We start from the raw sequence: 11,703 nt of genomic DNA on the forward strand, positions 1-11,703 counted from the left end.
TTTTTTCTTTTTTTTTTTTTTTTTTTTTTGGTGAGGGAAAGCTTTATTTCATTTTACAGATTACAATCCATCCTGAAAGGAAGTCAGTACAGTTACTCAAGGCAGGAATTTGGAGCAGGAACTTAAGCAGAGACCACGGAAGAACATTGCCGGCTGGCTTGTTCTCTGTGGTTCTCCCTGCTTGCTTTCTTACATAGTGGAAGACCCCTTGCCCAGTGTGCTGAACCCTCACGTATTTACCATTGATCAGGAACATGTTCTATAGATCTAAGTGCAGGCCAGGAACAAAGATACTTACACAGATAGCTCCCTAATTCCCAATAGACTCCTTAGGCATGGGCTGGAGCGCTCTGTGTAGACAAGGGCAGCCCCAGGTACACATTCCTGCTTCACTTTAGGAATGCTGGAATGCTCCACTATGACCAGCAGGCTCTTAAGGACGCATAGGGTAAAACTTTGTTCCTGTGGAGGTGCTGATCTATGATATTCAGTTTCTGGAAATTGCTTGGACTATAGGTCTGTGTGTTCATTTTCCTCTCTGTGTATTAACAGTAACCCCACTCATGTTTTAAAAACATAAAATTTTAACTTTTATTTTTGTGATACTGGGAGTCAAGCCCAGATCTTTTAATATTAGGCAAGAGCACTTCCACTGAGCTACATCCACAGTCTCAACAGTCCTTTGTAAAGTTGGGGGAAAAAATATGCCTTTATTTTTTATTGTTAATTGTTTTAGATTTACATTTGCTCTGTGTGTGTGTGTTTACATACATTCAGGCATGTGCTCTCTGTGTGTGCCTGTTGGGTCCCCTAGAACTGGGCTTACAGATGGTTGTAAGCCACCATGTGGGTGCTGGAAACTGAATGCAGGTCTCCTGCAAGAGCAGCAAGTGCTCTTAACTGCTGACCAGTCTCTCTAGCCCCTTGTTTTGATATTTTGAGACAGGGTCTCAGGTAGCCCAAGCTGGCTTTGAACTCTGTATTGCCAGGGATGACCTTAAATTTCTAAAACTCCTGCATCCACCTTCTAAGTGCTAGGATTGCAAAGCTCGGTTATATAGGGATAGTCTGAGCTATATTGTCTATTGGGTTTCTAGGATTTATCGTATGGGCCCACCATATGTTTACAGTAGGACTAGACGTGGACACACGAGCTTACTTTACATCAGCCACAATAATTATTGCTATTAGCTATACCACCACCACTGGTTTATGCAGTGAGTCATGGGAGTGCTGCATGTTCATGGAGGCCAGAGTTCATCATGTGTCTTCAGTCTCTACACCCTTTCCCCAGACAGGGTTTCACTATGTAGCCCTAGCTATCCTAGAACTCTCTGTAGACTGGCCTCAAACTCATAGAGATAGAGTTCTGGGATTAGAGGTGTGCACCACCATTGCCCAGCTTTTTTTTTTTTCTTATCCTCTTCTTCCTCCTTTCCCCCCACTGACCCTGAAGCTCACCAGTTTGTCTAGGCCCCAGGAGTCCTCCTGTCTCTGCCATCACTGGGATTACAGGCCTACATCACCACACCCAGCTTTTATAGCATTGCTGATTCTGAACTCAGATTCTCATGCTTGCATTTACAGTAAGCACCATATACCAGCTGAGCCATCTCCCCAGCCTTACTAGTTATACTTTTTGTTTCTGTTTTGATTTAGATTTTTGAGACCAGATCTCTTGTCCTCGTCCTCAATGTGTAGACCAGGCTGACATTGAACTCAGAGAGATCTACCTACCTGTGCCTCCCATGATACTCTTTTCTTCAGTTGTTGAACTGGAAATGTGAGGTCAGAATTGCTATGACCTTTCTTATTATTGTACTCAAAAGTGTTTGACACAACTCTGGTTTAATATGTTGCTTACTGACAGCTTGGCATAGTAGTGCATGGGTTTGAGGCCAGCCTGGTCTACATAGTGAGTTCCAGGACAGCCTTAAAAAAGCATTGTACAGGGCTGGAGAGATGGCTCAGAGGTTAAGAGCATTGCCTGCTCTTCCAAAGGTCCTGAGTTCAATTCCCAGCAACCACATGGTGGCTCACAACCATCTATAATGAGATCTGGTGCCCTCTTCTGGTATGCAGGCAGGCATGGAAGGAATGTTGTATATATAATAAATAAATAAATATTTTTAAAAAACTGAACGAAAAAAAGCATAGTACAGAAATTACAGTTTTTCTATTTTCTTTTAGTATATGTGATGTTGGCTTCTGCTTATCTTCTGTACCTATTTCTAGATGTCAGTTTTTTATTACATTTATGGGGTGGGAAGAGGTATGTAGAGATCAGAGGACAACTTGCAGGAGTTTGACTCTCTCTCTCTCTCTCTCTCTCTCTCTCTCTCTCTCTCTCTCTCTCTCGTGTGTGTGTGTGTGTGTGTGTGTGTGTGTGTGTGTGTGTGTACCATGTAGGATCCAGGGATTGAATTCAGGTCATCAGACTTGGCAATGGGTGCTTCTACCCACTGAGCAAGCTCACCAGCTCCTCTACTTCTATTAGTTGAAATAATCTGTAAATTTATAGCTGCAGTCTGACTCACCTCATTGTTTGCTTATCTTTTCTTCAAGGAGTGGGCATTCAGACAGTCACATTGTGTACTATACTATGGGCATTCTGACAGTCACATTGTGTACTATACTATGGGCATTCTGACGGTCACATTGTGCACTATGCTATGGGCATTCTGACGATCACATTGTGCACTATGCTATGGGCATTCTGACGATCACATTGTGCACTATACTATGGGCATTCTGACAGTCACATTGTGTACTATGCTATGGGCATTCTGACGGTCACATTGTGCACTATACTATGGGCATTCTGACAGTCACATTGTGCACTATACTATTTTGAACATCTCTGTGAACCACTTTCCCTTCTGAATTATGTCCCTGGTCTTATTTGCAAATGAGTCCAAGAATATGGGTGGCTCATTCTCTAAATCTAGTCACTTAGGTCATTCCCTATTTCATAATCTTTACTCATGACAGGTTTTACGGCTTTTAGTACTCTAGTGACTGTCATTGATTTTATTCTACCTTCCTAGGGTTTATGAGTGTAACAAACGCTGCAAATGTGATCCAAACATGTGCACAAATCGGTTGGTGCAACATGGACTACAGGTTCGACTACAGCTATTTAAGACACAGAACAAGGGCTGGGGTATCCGCTGCTTGGATGACATTGCCAAAGGCTCTTTTGTCTGTATCTATGCAGGTTAGTAACGAAAGAGGAGGTTATTGCTCCATGGGATTTGGGACATGATAGTTCAAAGCAAAGTTGAACATAGCAAAGTGCTACTGGGCTTGGTAGCGTGTGCCTATAATCTAGGTACTCAGAAGGTGAAGGCAGAAAATTTAGGAGTTGGAGGTAGCCTGAAGTACATACCCAGACTCTGCCTTAGAAAAATAGTGTTTGATGGGCATTGGTGGCATACACCTATAATCCGGGCACTTGGGAGACAGAGCCATGTGTTCAAGGCCAACCTGGTCTACAGAGCTAGTTCCAGAACCGTCAGGGCTACCCAGAGAAACCCTGTCTCAAAAAAACAAAAACCCACCAAACAAACAAAAAGCATAGTGTTTGAGCAGTGAAACTGAGCTCTGAAGAACAGCATGTGCTTCGTTTGCGGGAGACACTGAATTCAGTCCTAGTGCTACAGAAGAGGGACTGGACGGTCTGGCATTTAACTGAAAGTAAGAGGAGACAGGAGCTTCTCCTGTAAAGACATGCTAGGTGATGTACCTATGTAGGCAGACCAGAGAGAGTTAAAGGTGCTTCATGAAAACAGTGAAAGGGAGCTGGGCAGTGGTGGCGCACACCTTTTATCCCGGCACTTGGGAGGCAGAGACAGGCCTCTGTGAGTTCGAGGCCAACCTGATCTACAAAAGCTAGTTCCAGGACAGGCTCCAAAAGCTACAGAGAAACCTTGTTTTGAAATACAAACAAACAAACAAAAAAACAGTGAAAGGGAATCAGATTTTGGCTGCTGTTGTCTCTTCAGTGAGAGACCTCATTTAGATCCCATTGTATCGTTTTCTCCTAGAGATATTTTAACATAGAAGGTCAAAGGCCAATGTGACAGGTTGTAGTGACCTTGCTTTCATGGTGAAGACAAGGGTGGCCTCCAGAGTGAGCACATAGTACAGGGTTTGCCCTCTGGGTAGGGTCACTGATAAAAACCTTTCAATTATCTTCATTCTCAGGCAAAATCCTGACAGATGACTTTGCAGACAAAGAAGGCCTGGAGATGGGTGATGAGTACTTTGCAAATCTGGACCACATTGAAAGTGTGGAGAACTTTAAGGAAGGATATGAGAGTGATGTCGGCAATTCCTCTGACAGCAGTGGGGTGGACATGAAGGACCAGGAAGATGGCAACAGTGGTTCAGAGGACCCTGAGGAATCCAATGACGACAGCTCTGATGATAACTTCTGTAAGGATGAGGACTTCAGCACCAGTTCAGTGTGGCGTAGCTATGCTACCCGAAGACAGACCCGGGGTCAGAAGGAGAATGGGCTGTCTGAGATGGCTTCCAAGGATTCCCGTCCCCCAGACCTTGGACCTCCACATGCTCCTATACCTCCCTCAGTATCTGTAGGCGGCTGCAAACCACCTTCATCTGAGGAGACTCCCAAGAACAAGGTGGCCTCATGGCTGAGCTGCAATAGTGTCAGTGAAGGTGGATTTGCCGACTCTGACAGCCGTTCCTCCTTCAAGACTAGTGAAGGTGGAGGAGGCCGGGGAGAGGCTGAGAAGGCCTCTACCTCAGGATTGAGCTTCAAGGATGAAGGAGACACTAAGCAGACTAAGAAAGAGGTAAAAAAGGACTGAACATGCTTTGTTTTCTTTTTTTGGGGACAGGGTTTCTCTGTAATAGTTATAGCTGTCCTGAAACAAGCTCTTGTAGACCAGGCTGGCCTCGATCTGCCTACCTCTGCCTCCCGTGTGCTGGGATTATAGATGTGCACCACCACTGCTCAGCTGGCTGAACATTCTTGAGAGCAGCCACCCCTCCCCCCCAGGAAAACTTGTGCTTTTTAATGCATGGTTCTGAAGTTTTAAAGCTGCGTCTGTGATGGCCATCCTAGCTGGAGGACTCCCAGGACAGTGTAAGGTGTCGCATGGCAAGAGTCAGGGAACATGTGTCTATGTTAAGAGCAGTGCCTTTTAACCTTGGTACAAATGGAGATTGCGGTGAGGGAGCCACCTCGGTTAAGACTCCATCTCAAACCCAAAGCAATAAATAACTGAAATAGTTAGGGTTTGTTTCATTTTGTTTTTCATTATTGTTTTTAGATAGGATTGCACTACAATCCAGGTTGGCTTGAAATTTGCTTTTACAAGTATATCTTTGATATTGAAACATTCCCCATTACAGGTAGTAAAACTGTTAGGTCCATGGAACACTGTGCTCGCAATACTGTTCCCTGTGTTATGTTACTGGGAAAGATTAAATGACCTTGCCAGGGGAGTATACTGATGAGAATGATTATTGCTGTTCGGTTAGAGTGCTTTCCCCACAGCACCCCTCTTTAGTGTGCCTCTTACTGCCTTGTGCTAATGTTGTCTTTGGAAATCTTTTGTTACCTTGGGCCATGAAAGCATTTAACCCTTCCCTTGTTCCTTCCCAGGACCCGGATGACCGGAACAAGATGTCAGTGTAAGTGCTTGCTTTTGGACTGTGCGGAGTCTGCCTTCTCCTTTCACACTTACAAAAGAAACAACCAGTAACTGGACCCCTTTCATTCTTTGCCCTTCCCATCAGAGTTACCGAAAGCTCTCAGAATTATGGACACAATCTTCCTATGAAGTCTGAAGGGCTTCGCCGACCATCTAGTAAAACTTCTGTGCCCCAAAGCCGGCGACTTGTGGCTTCTACTCAGTCAAACGCTGATGTGAGTGCCTTCTCTTTTATTTAGTCCAAGTAAAGGAACATGTAGTGGCCTCACCTCAAGTCATTCACTAGAATAACTATCAGTTAAGTCTCTTCTTAATTCTTTGGTCTTGACTTTTAATATTTATTTATTTATTATGTATACAATATTCTGTCTGTGTATATGCCTGCAGGCCAGAAGAGGGTACCAGACCTCATTACAGATGGTTGTGAGCCAACACGTAGTTGCTGGGAATTGAACTCAAGACCTTTGGGAGAGCAGGCAGTGCTCTTAACCACTGAGCCATCTCTCCAGTCCCTGGTCTTGACTTTTCTACCTTGTTCTCCAACATCTAACCATCATCATCTTGCAGTTGCCTAGCCCGTTTTGCCAAATCCTAGGTAAAAGCAAGAACTTGAAGCAGCCTTTCTTCCCAGTAGCTCTTCTTCCCTCTCCACCATTGTCTCCCCAGGACATCCTGACACTGTCTAGCAGCACAGAAAGCGAGGGGGAAAGTGCAACCAGCCGAAAGCCCACTGCTGGCCAGACTTCAGCCACAGCCGTTGACAGTGATGACATCCAGACCATTTCTTCTGGCTCTGAAGGCGATGACTTTGAGGACAAGAAGACCTCATCCGGTAGCCTGAAAATGTTTAGGGAGTAGTAGGAAGAAGCAGGAAAGTCGGGAACATTTGTTGTTGTTTGGTTTTTCCAGACAGGGTTTCTCAGTATGGTTCCTGTCCTGGAACTAGCTCTGTAGACCAGGCTGGCCTCGAACTCAGAGATCTGCCTGTCTCTGCCTCCTGAGTGCCGGGATTGAAGGCGTGCACCACTCACATCTGACTAGTGATTTAGGGTCTTAGCCTGAGATCTAGCCTAGCATATTGCTATTCCTGAACTGAACAGGCTGGGTTAAATAAAAGATAGTAGGTCTGATCATGAGTTGGTATAGGTCTCACACACCCTTTTTCCTTTTTTTTTTTTTTTTTTTTTTTTTGCTTTTCAGGTCCAGCAAAGCGCCAGGTGGCAGTAAAATCAACCCGAGGTTTTGCTCTTAAGTCAACCCATGGGATTGCTATTAAATCAACCAACATGGCTTCTGTGGAAAAGGGGGAGAGCGCACCAGTTCGTAAGAACACACGCCAGTTCTACGATGGTGAAGAATCTTGCTACATCATTGATGCCAAGCTTGAAGGCAACCTAGGCCGCTACCTCAATGTAAGACTCTTGGCCACTTCTAAGTGCAAGGTTGTTATGCCATTGCTCTCAACTTCCTAATTCTTTAAAGATATTATACAAACCCACTTTTGTTTATGTGCAGTGGGGATAGAGATACCATTTTCTTGTAATTCTCACAAAGCCAGAAGTTTCCTTGGTCAAGTGACTGTCATCTTTGTACTACAGCACAGTTGCAGCCCCAACTTGTTTGTCCAGAATGTCTTCGTGGATACTCATGATCTTCGCTTCCCTTGGGTGGCCTTTTTTGCCAGCAAGTAAGAGGGATTATGAGGAAGGGGTAAATTCCATGGAAATTCTGGGCGGGGGGGCACCTTCCTTTGTGGCCAGGCTTCACCTGTATCTTCTAAACTCTACTTCCAAATGCCTATGCTACCACATCCCCATCCTTTTCCCTCTTCAGGAGAATCCGGGCTGGAACAGAACTTACTTGGGACTACAACTACGAAGTGGGCAGCGTGGAAGGCAAGGAGCTGCTGTGCTGCTGTGGAGCCATTGAATGCAGAGGGCGTCTCCTGTAAAGGGAGACCCTTGGACAGGGTCTTCCTGGCTGTTGAACTCTGACCCCAGGTCTCTGGTCTAGCTACTCTCCAGTTCCTAGTAGATAGAAATGGGGATTCTGGATCAGGACTCTCCCAGTGTGGTGCTAGCAGGCACTAGGGTGGGTAGACATGGCCACTCTAGCCTCAGCCTGAGGTCCTTCTCAGATGTTCCTGTGTTCACGATTCTCATGGGCTGTATGTCTGCCGTCCCTATCCTGTGTGGTTTCGTGATGAAGACTGTGTATCTTCTCTCCTCAGTCCCCATCGTAATCCCCCAGGGAGAGGTCATTTTCCCAGTGGGCAGCTGTCTTACCCCTCCATTTTACTTGTGTAATTTTTAGGGGAAAAAAAAAGTTACATAACCACAAAGAAGGCCTAAGAAAACTATCCCCTTTCTCAGTTCTTAATAGTCTGACACACTGTCATGTTTTATTTAACCTTTAATATACTTTAATTAAAAAAAACCATTAACAGTACATTTTGGTCTGAAATGGTCCCTCGCCATAATGCCAGGTCCTAGCTGTAGTTCTGGCTTTATAACTGAAACTCCAAATGTTCAATAAATAAGAGAACTAGTTGCCGTTCTACTCCACGCCAGCTTGTCTTAGCTGGAGGGAGGGGAAAAGAAAGGCCAGAGAAAGGAGGCAGTGACATCCTGGAACTGTGGTCCCTGGGGTAGGGTGAGGGGCATGTATACCCTCCTTCACTTAGTTAACTTGTTATAAAGGAGAAAAAGTTAAAAGTAGCCCAGCTTTCATTTTTGGCTTGAGCTAGGGTGCTTAGAAAGGTGGAACCTTGGTCCAGCTTTGGCAGAATGAGGCCCAGAGATGGGACAGTAAGGCACAACCCTGGCTTAAAGTCAGGGAGTCAAAGGCAAACAGCTCCAAATTCTTCAGAATAAGGAATGTGAGTTTTAACTCCAACCCTCAGAGTGGAGAAAGGTTTTCAGAAAGCATGAGAAAGGGTAGCCTGGAAAACAGAGGGAAGTCAGACCATTCCCTTCTCTAGCATAGGATATGACCAACCTTCTCTCCCTGAGATAGGCTGGTTACAGTTAGGTGACAAAAGAGTAAGAGAGTCATGCAGACTCCTCTCCTTACGCCCTTTCTCCCCGGAGCTCAGGTGTCCCTACAGGGAAGGCTGGCTAGTTTCTTGGCTTCGTGTATTAATGCGGGAGGCAGCTAGGACAATGGTTCAGTCATTCTTAGGATGATTGTTATTGAGGATGGGGTGGCCATTAGCTAGGAGCTGACTCTTTGCTCCTGCCCCAGCTGCAGCCTCCTCCCCCTCTGAGCTCTCTGTTTCTTCTCGGTCACTGCGTTCATCTTCTACCAGCTGTGAAAAGGACAAAAAGGGTTATGTATTTCCTGCTAGCCCCCAGAACCTCACGCTGTTTCAGAAGCGTTACTGGCACAACAGAGTTTAGATTAGAGGGTTTGGGGTTGAGAGTGCCAAGGTCTACAAAGGGGAGGCAGCCTTCCTCACCTTTCCAGTTATGAACTTGTGGGCCATGCGCAGGATGAAGTAGGCCCAGAAGATATGCAGCATCTGCAGCACTGCCATCATGGCATTGAAGAAGTAATAGCCAAAGAAGGCAGGGTAGAGCTCCAGGGGGTACACCAGTGTGCAGTGTAGGATCCAGAAGGGCATGATGACCAGCCGCGTCAAGATGAAAACGATGGCGAAGACAATGAAGAGGTTATTGCAGGTGTTCTTCCAGCCCGCGTAGTTAAACATCTTGGCAGACTGTAAATAGTCCATCTATCATCATGGGCCCCCGACTCTCCCGTACACATTATGTGTGTGTGGTTAGCAGTACTGGCTGTGCCCTCCCACCTCAGGACCAGGAATATCAATGCCCTCTCCACCCCTGGAAGACTGGAGGAACAAACGAGCCTGCACTGGGACCTCTACTGTGAGGAAGCCTAACCTCCAGCAGGTAGTCAGAGGAGTCATGCAAAGCCAAGACGAGAGTCCCTGCTCGGACGTAGTTGGCAAACCAGGAGAAGCTGAGGAGAATGATGGTGGCCACATGGTGAATGATCTGTTCCTTAAAATCCTGCAGAAAAGATGCAGGCTTCAAGAGACTCTTCCCTGTTCATTGTTCACACACACAACCCAAACTTCTGTTCCCAGTATCCCAGCAGCTCTGTCCAGATCTGAGAAGTCCTGATTCCAGGGCCTCATCTGGCCCTTGGACTTAACTGCACAGCCTCTTCACCCACCTTCCGCTTGACGTCGGAGGCAATGCTGAAGAGCAGGGACCAGTAGAAGGAGAGTTCGATCATGTAGTACCAATACTGAGAAGGGACGATGCTCTGGGAGAGGAAAGAGGGGTGAGGGATCCCAGAACAACTAGCTCTAAGGGGCTCACCTCCAAACTTGCCCCTTCTAGCCCCTCAAGATACTCTGTTGTGTGAAGAAACTCTTAATAGTGGGTGTTGTGTGCTGTAGGCCACTCCTCATACCTGTATGGGGTATCCCTCCCAAACTTTCCTCAAGTCATAGAACCAGGGTTTCTGCAAAGAGATTAAAGAAAGATCTCAAATCCTATTGCCTTTCCCCATCTTGACAGAAGATGTGTCCCACATCCCAGTACTCACATCCATGATGACAACCACGCCAGCAACAAAGGCAATTAGGTAAAACGTGAATCTCCAGCTGCAAGAGGAAGCACATCTGGCTAGGCAGGAGGATCAGCAGCTTCCACTGCCCCCACACACCCTCTCAAGGTACCCTTACTCCTGCACACCACAACCCTTTCCTCCCAGCCAGAAACAACAGAACTGTGCCACCCAGTTTCCCCCACCTGGCTTCTCGGAACTTCTTGAGAAGACTGGGCCTGTCCTGGTTGCGGCGGCGGCGGAACCAGCGTTCTATCTGGCGGCTAGAGAGCCCACTCTGCCGAGACAAAAGCTCTACCTCCGCCTAAGCATAGTGAGGCCATGACATTCAGCCGTCAGATGGGCAACTCTGCCCAACCTCACCCGGGAACAACCCACCAAGTCCTCGCCTTCCAGAGCTAGCATTCAAACTCTGGCCCACCCAAACTCAGCAACTCCCAGCCAGGGTCACCTGCAGCTCGTACCTGCTTGGGCTGCTTGCCGCTGGTCCGGTAGAAATGCTCTAGGGTGGCATTGGGAGGGGCCCGTAGTCGGGTTTTCTCCTTAACATTCAGGAGGGCAGCCAGAGGTGTAGCCACGTAACTGGGGAAGGGACATGAGAGAGAGGTGTCTGGCTCCCTTGGAGCACTCCTAACCCCTAAACGGGGGAGGACAAAGTACCACAAGTTCAGGCATCTTAACTTTGGGCCTCAGTTTCCCAAGTTTCCTGGCAACCCCCTTTCCTCTAGCCTCCTGGGCTGCCCACAGCTGACAAAGCTGCCTATGTTCACTATTGACCAGGCGAAGAGGAGGCGGGCACGGGGTGAGAACAACCAGCTATTGAAGGAAAGGGCTAGGGGTGCTGAGGCCTCAGGAAGACAATGGTGCCCTGGGGGAGGGCGAGCAGGCAGCAGGGACCTGGGTGCAGAGAGCACCACTGTCCAGAACAAAGTCTCAAGAGACCAACATGAAGTCTGCTAGGCTGGCCGCAGTCAGAGGTGTGGGGCATGCTCACAGCTCAAAGAAGTATCGAATGACGAGAAAGACCAGGGCCAGGGGAAGTGTGATGTAGAGGTCTGAGGCTTTGGCATAGACACGTCCATCTCTGTCTTCTAGATCAGCCCAGGTTAGGTTCACAGGCAGCCATAGTCGGTCCCACCAGAAGTGGTCATACAATGTCTGGAGCATCCTAAGTGAGGGAGGGAGAAGCTAGTCAGAGCTCCGCAGGGAAGAAAAACACTCTTTCAGTTGTCAAAGGAATGGGATTGGGACTCTGAGTTTGGCTACATGGCCCTGAAACAAACTACTTTCCTCCACTGACTCGGTTTCCTTATCTGTAATAGGAAATCAGCAGCTTTCAAGTTCCAGCATTTACAGTTTGTTGCAACCTTAGGTGATGCTGATATCACAAAGGCCTGATCCCCGGGGGGGGGGGGGGGGGGGG

General features: G+C 47.1%; 2 protein-coding genes across 6 annotated transcripts in view; one reads left to right on the forward strand and one right to left on the reverse strand.

The window, feature by feature from the left end:
• The window catches only part of Setdb1 (SET domain bifurcated histone lysine methyltransferase 1), a 35,279-nt gene extending 27,147 nt beyond the window's left edge, over window positions 1–8,132 (forward strand). For both annotated transcript variants that reach the window (XM_050124626.1, XM_050124625.1), the window contains exons 15-22: window positions 3,048–3,217; window positions 4,207–4,820; window positions 5,636–5,664; window positions 5,770–5,899; window positions 6,351–6,516; window positions 6,885–7,096; window positions 7,283–7,371; window positions 7,518–8,132. In XM_050124626.1, the coding sequence (XP_049980583.1) occupies window positions 3,048–3,217; window positions 4,207–4,820; window positions 5,636–5,664; window positions 5,770–5,899; window positions 6,351–6,516; window positions 6,885–7,096; window positions 7,283–7,371; window positions 7,518–7,635 (1,528 nt within the window). In that variant the 3' untranslated portion in view covers window positions 7,636–8,132. The remainder of the gene's footprint in view (window positions 1–3,047; window positions 3,218–4,206; window positions 4,821–5,635; window positions 5,665–5,769; window positions 5,900–6,350; window positions 6,517–6,884; window positions 7,097–7,282; window positions 7,372–7,517) is intronic.
• Window positions 8,079–11,703, reverse strand: part of Cers2 (ceramide synthase 2) — a 7,993-nt gene continuing 4,368 nt past the window's right edge. For 3 of the 4 annotated variants that reach the window (XM_050124627.1, XM_050124630.1, XM_050124628.1), the window contains exons 2-10: window positions 11,275–11,448; window positions 10,745–10,862; window positions 10,466–10,584; window positions 10,260–10,317; window positions 10,125–10,175; window positions 9,882–9,974; window positions 9,587–9,715; window positions 9,142–9,402; window positions 8,079–8,991 (exon numbers count right to left, since the gene is read on the reverse strand). In XM_050124627.1, coding sequence (XP_049980584.1) covers window positions 8,851–8,991; window positions 9,142–9,402; window positions 9,587–9,715; window positions 9,882–9,974; window positions 10,125–10,175; window positions 10,260–10,317; window positions 10,466–10,584; window positions 10,745–10,862; window positions 11,275–11,447 — 1,143 coding nt within the window. In that variant the 5' untranslated portion in view covers window position 11,448 and the 3' untranslated portion in view covers window positions 8,079–8,850. The remainder of the gene's footprint in view (window positions 8,992–9,141; window positions 9,403–9,586; window positions 9,716–9,881; window positions 9,975–10,124; window positions 10,176–10,259; window positions 10,318–10,465; window positions 10,585–10,744; window positions 10,863–11,274; window positions 11,449–11,703) is intronic. The other variant, XM_050124631.1, reaches the window with a different exon arrangement.

This window comes from Alexandromys fortis, unplaced genomic scaffold (assembly GCF_014885135.2).
Source record: "Alexandromys fortis isolate MF-2015 unplaced genomic scaffold, M_Fortis_MF-2015_v1.1 scaffold_218, whole genome shotgun sequence".
Lineage (NCBI taxonomy): Eukaryota > Metazoa > Chordata > Mammalia > Rodentia > Cricetidae > Alexandromys > Alexandromys fortis.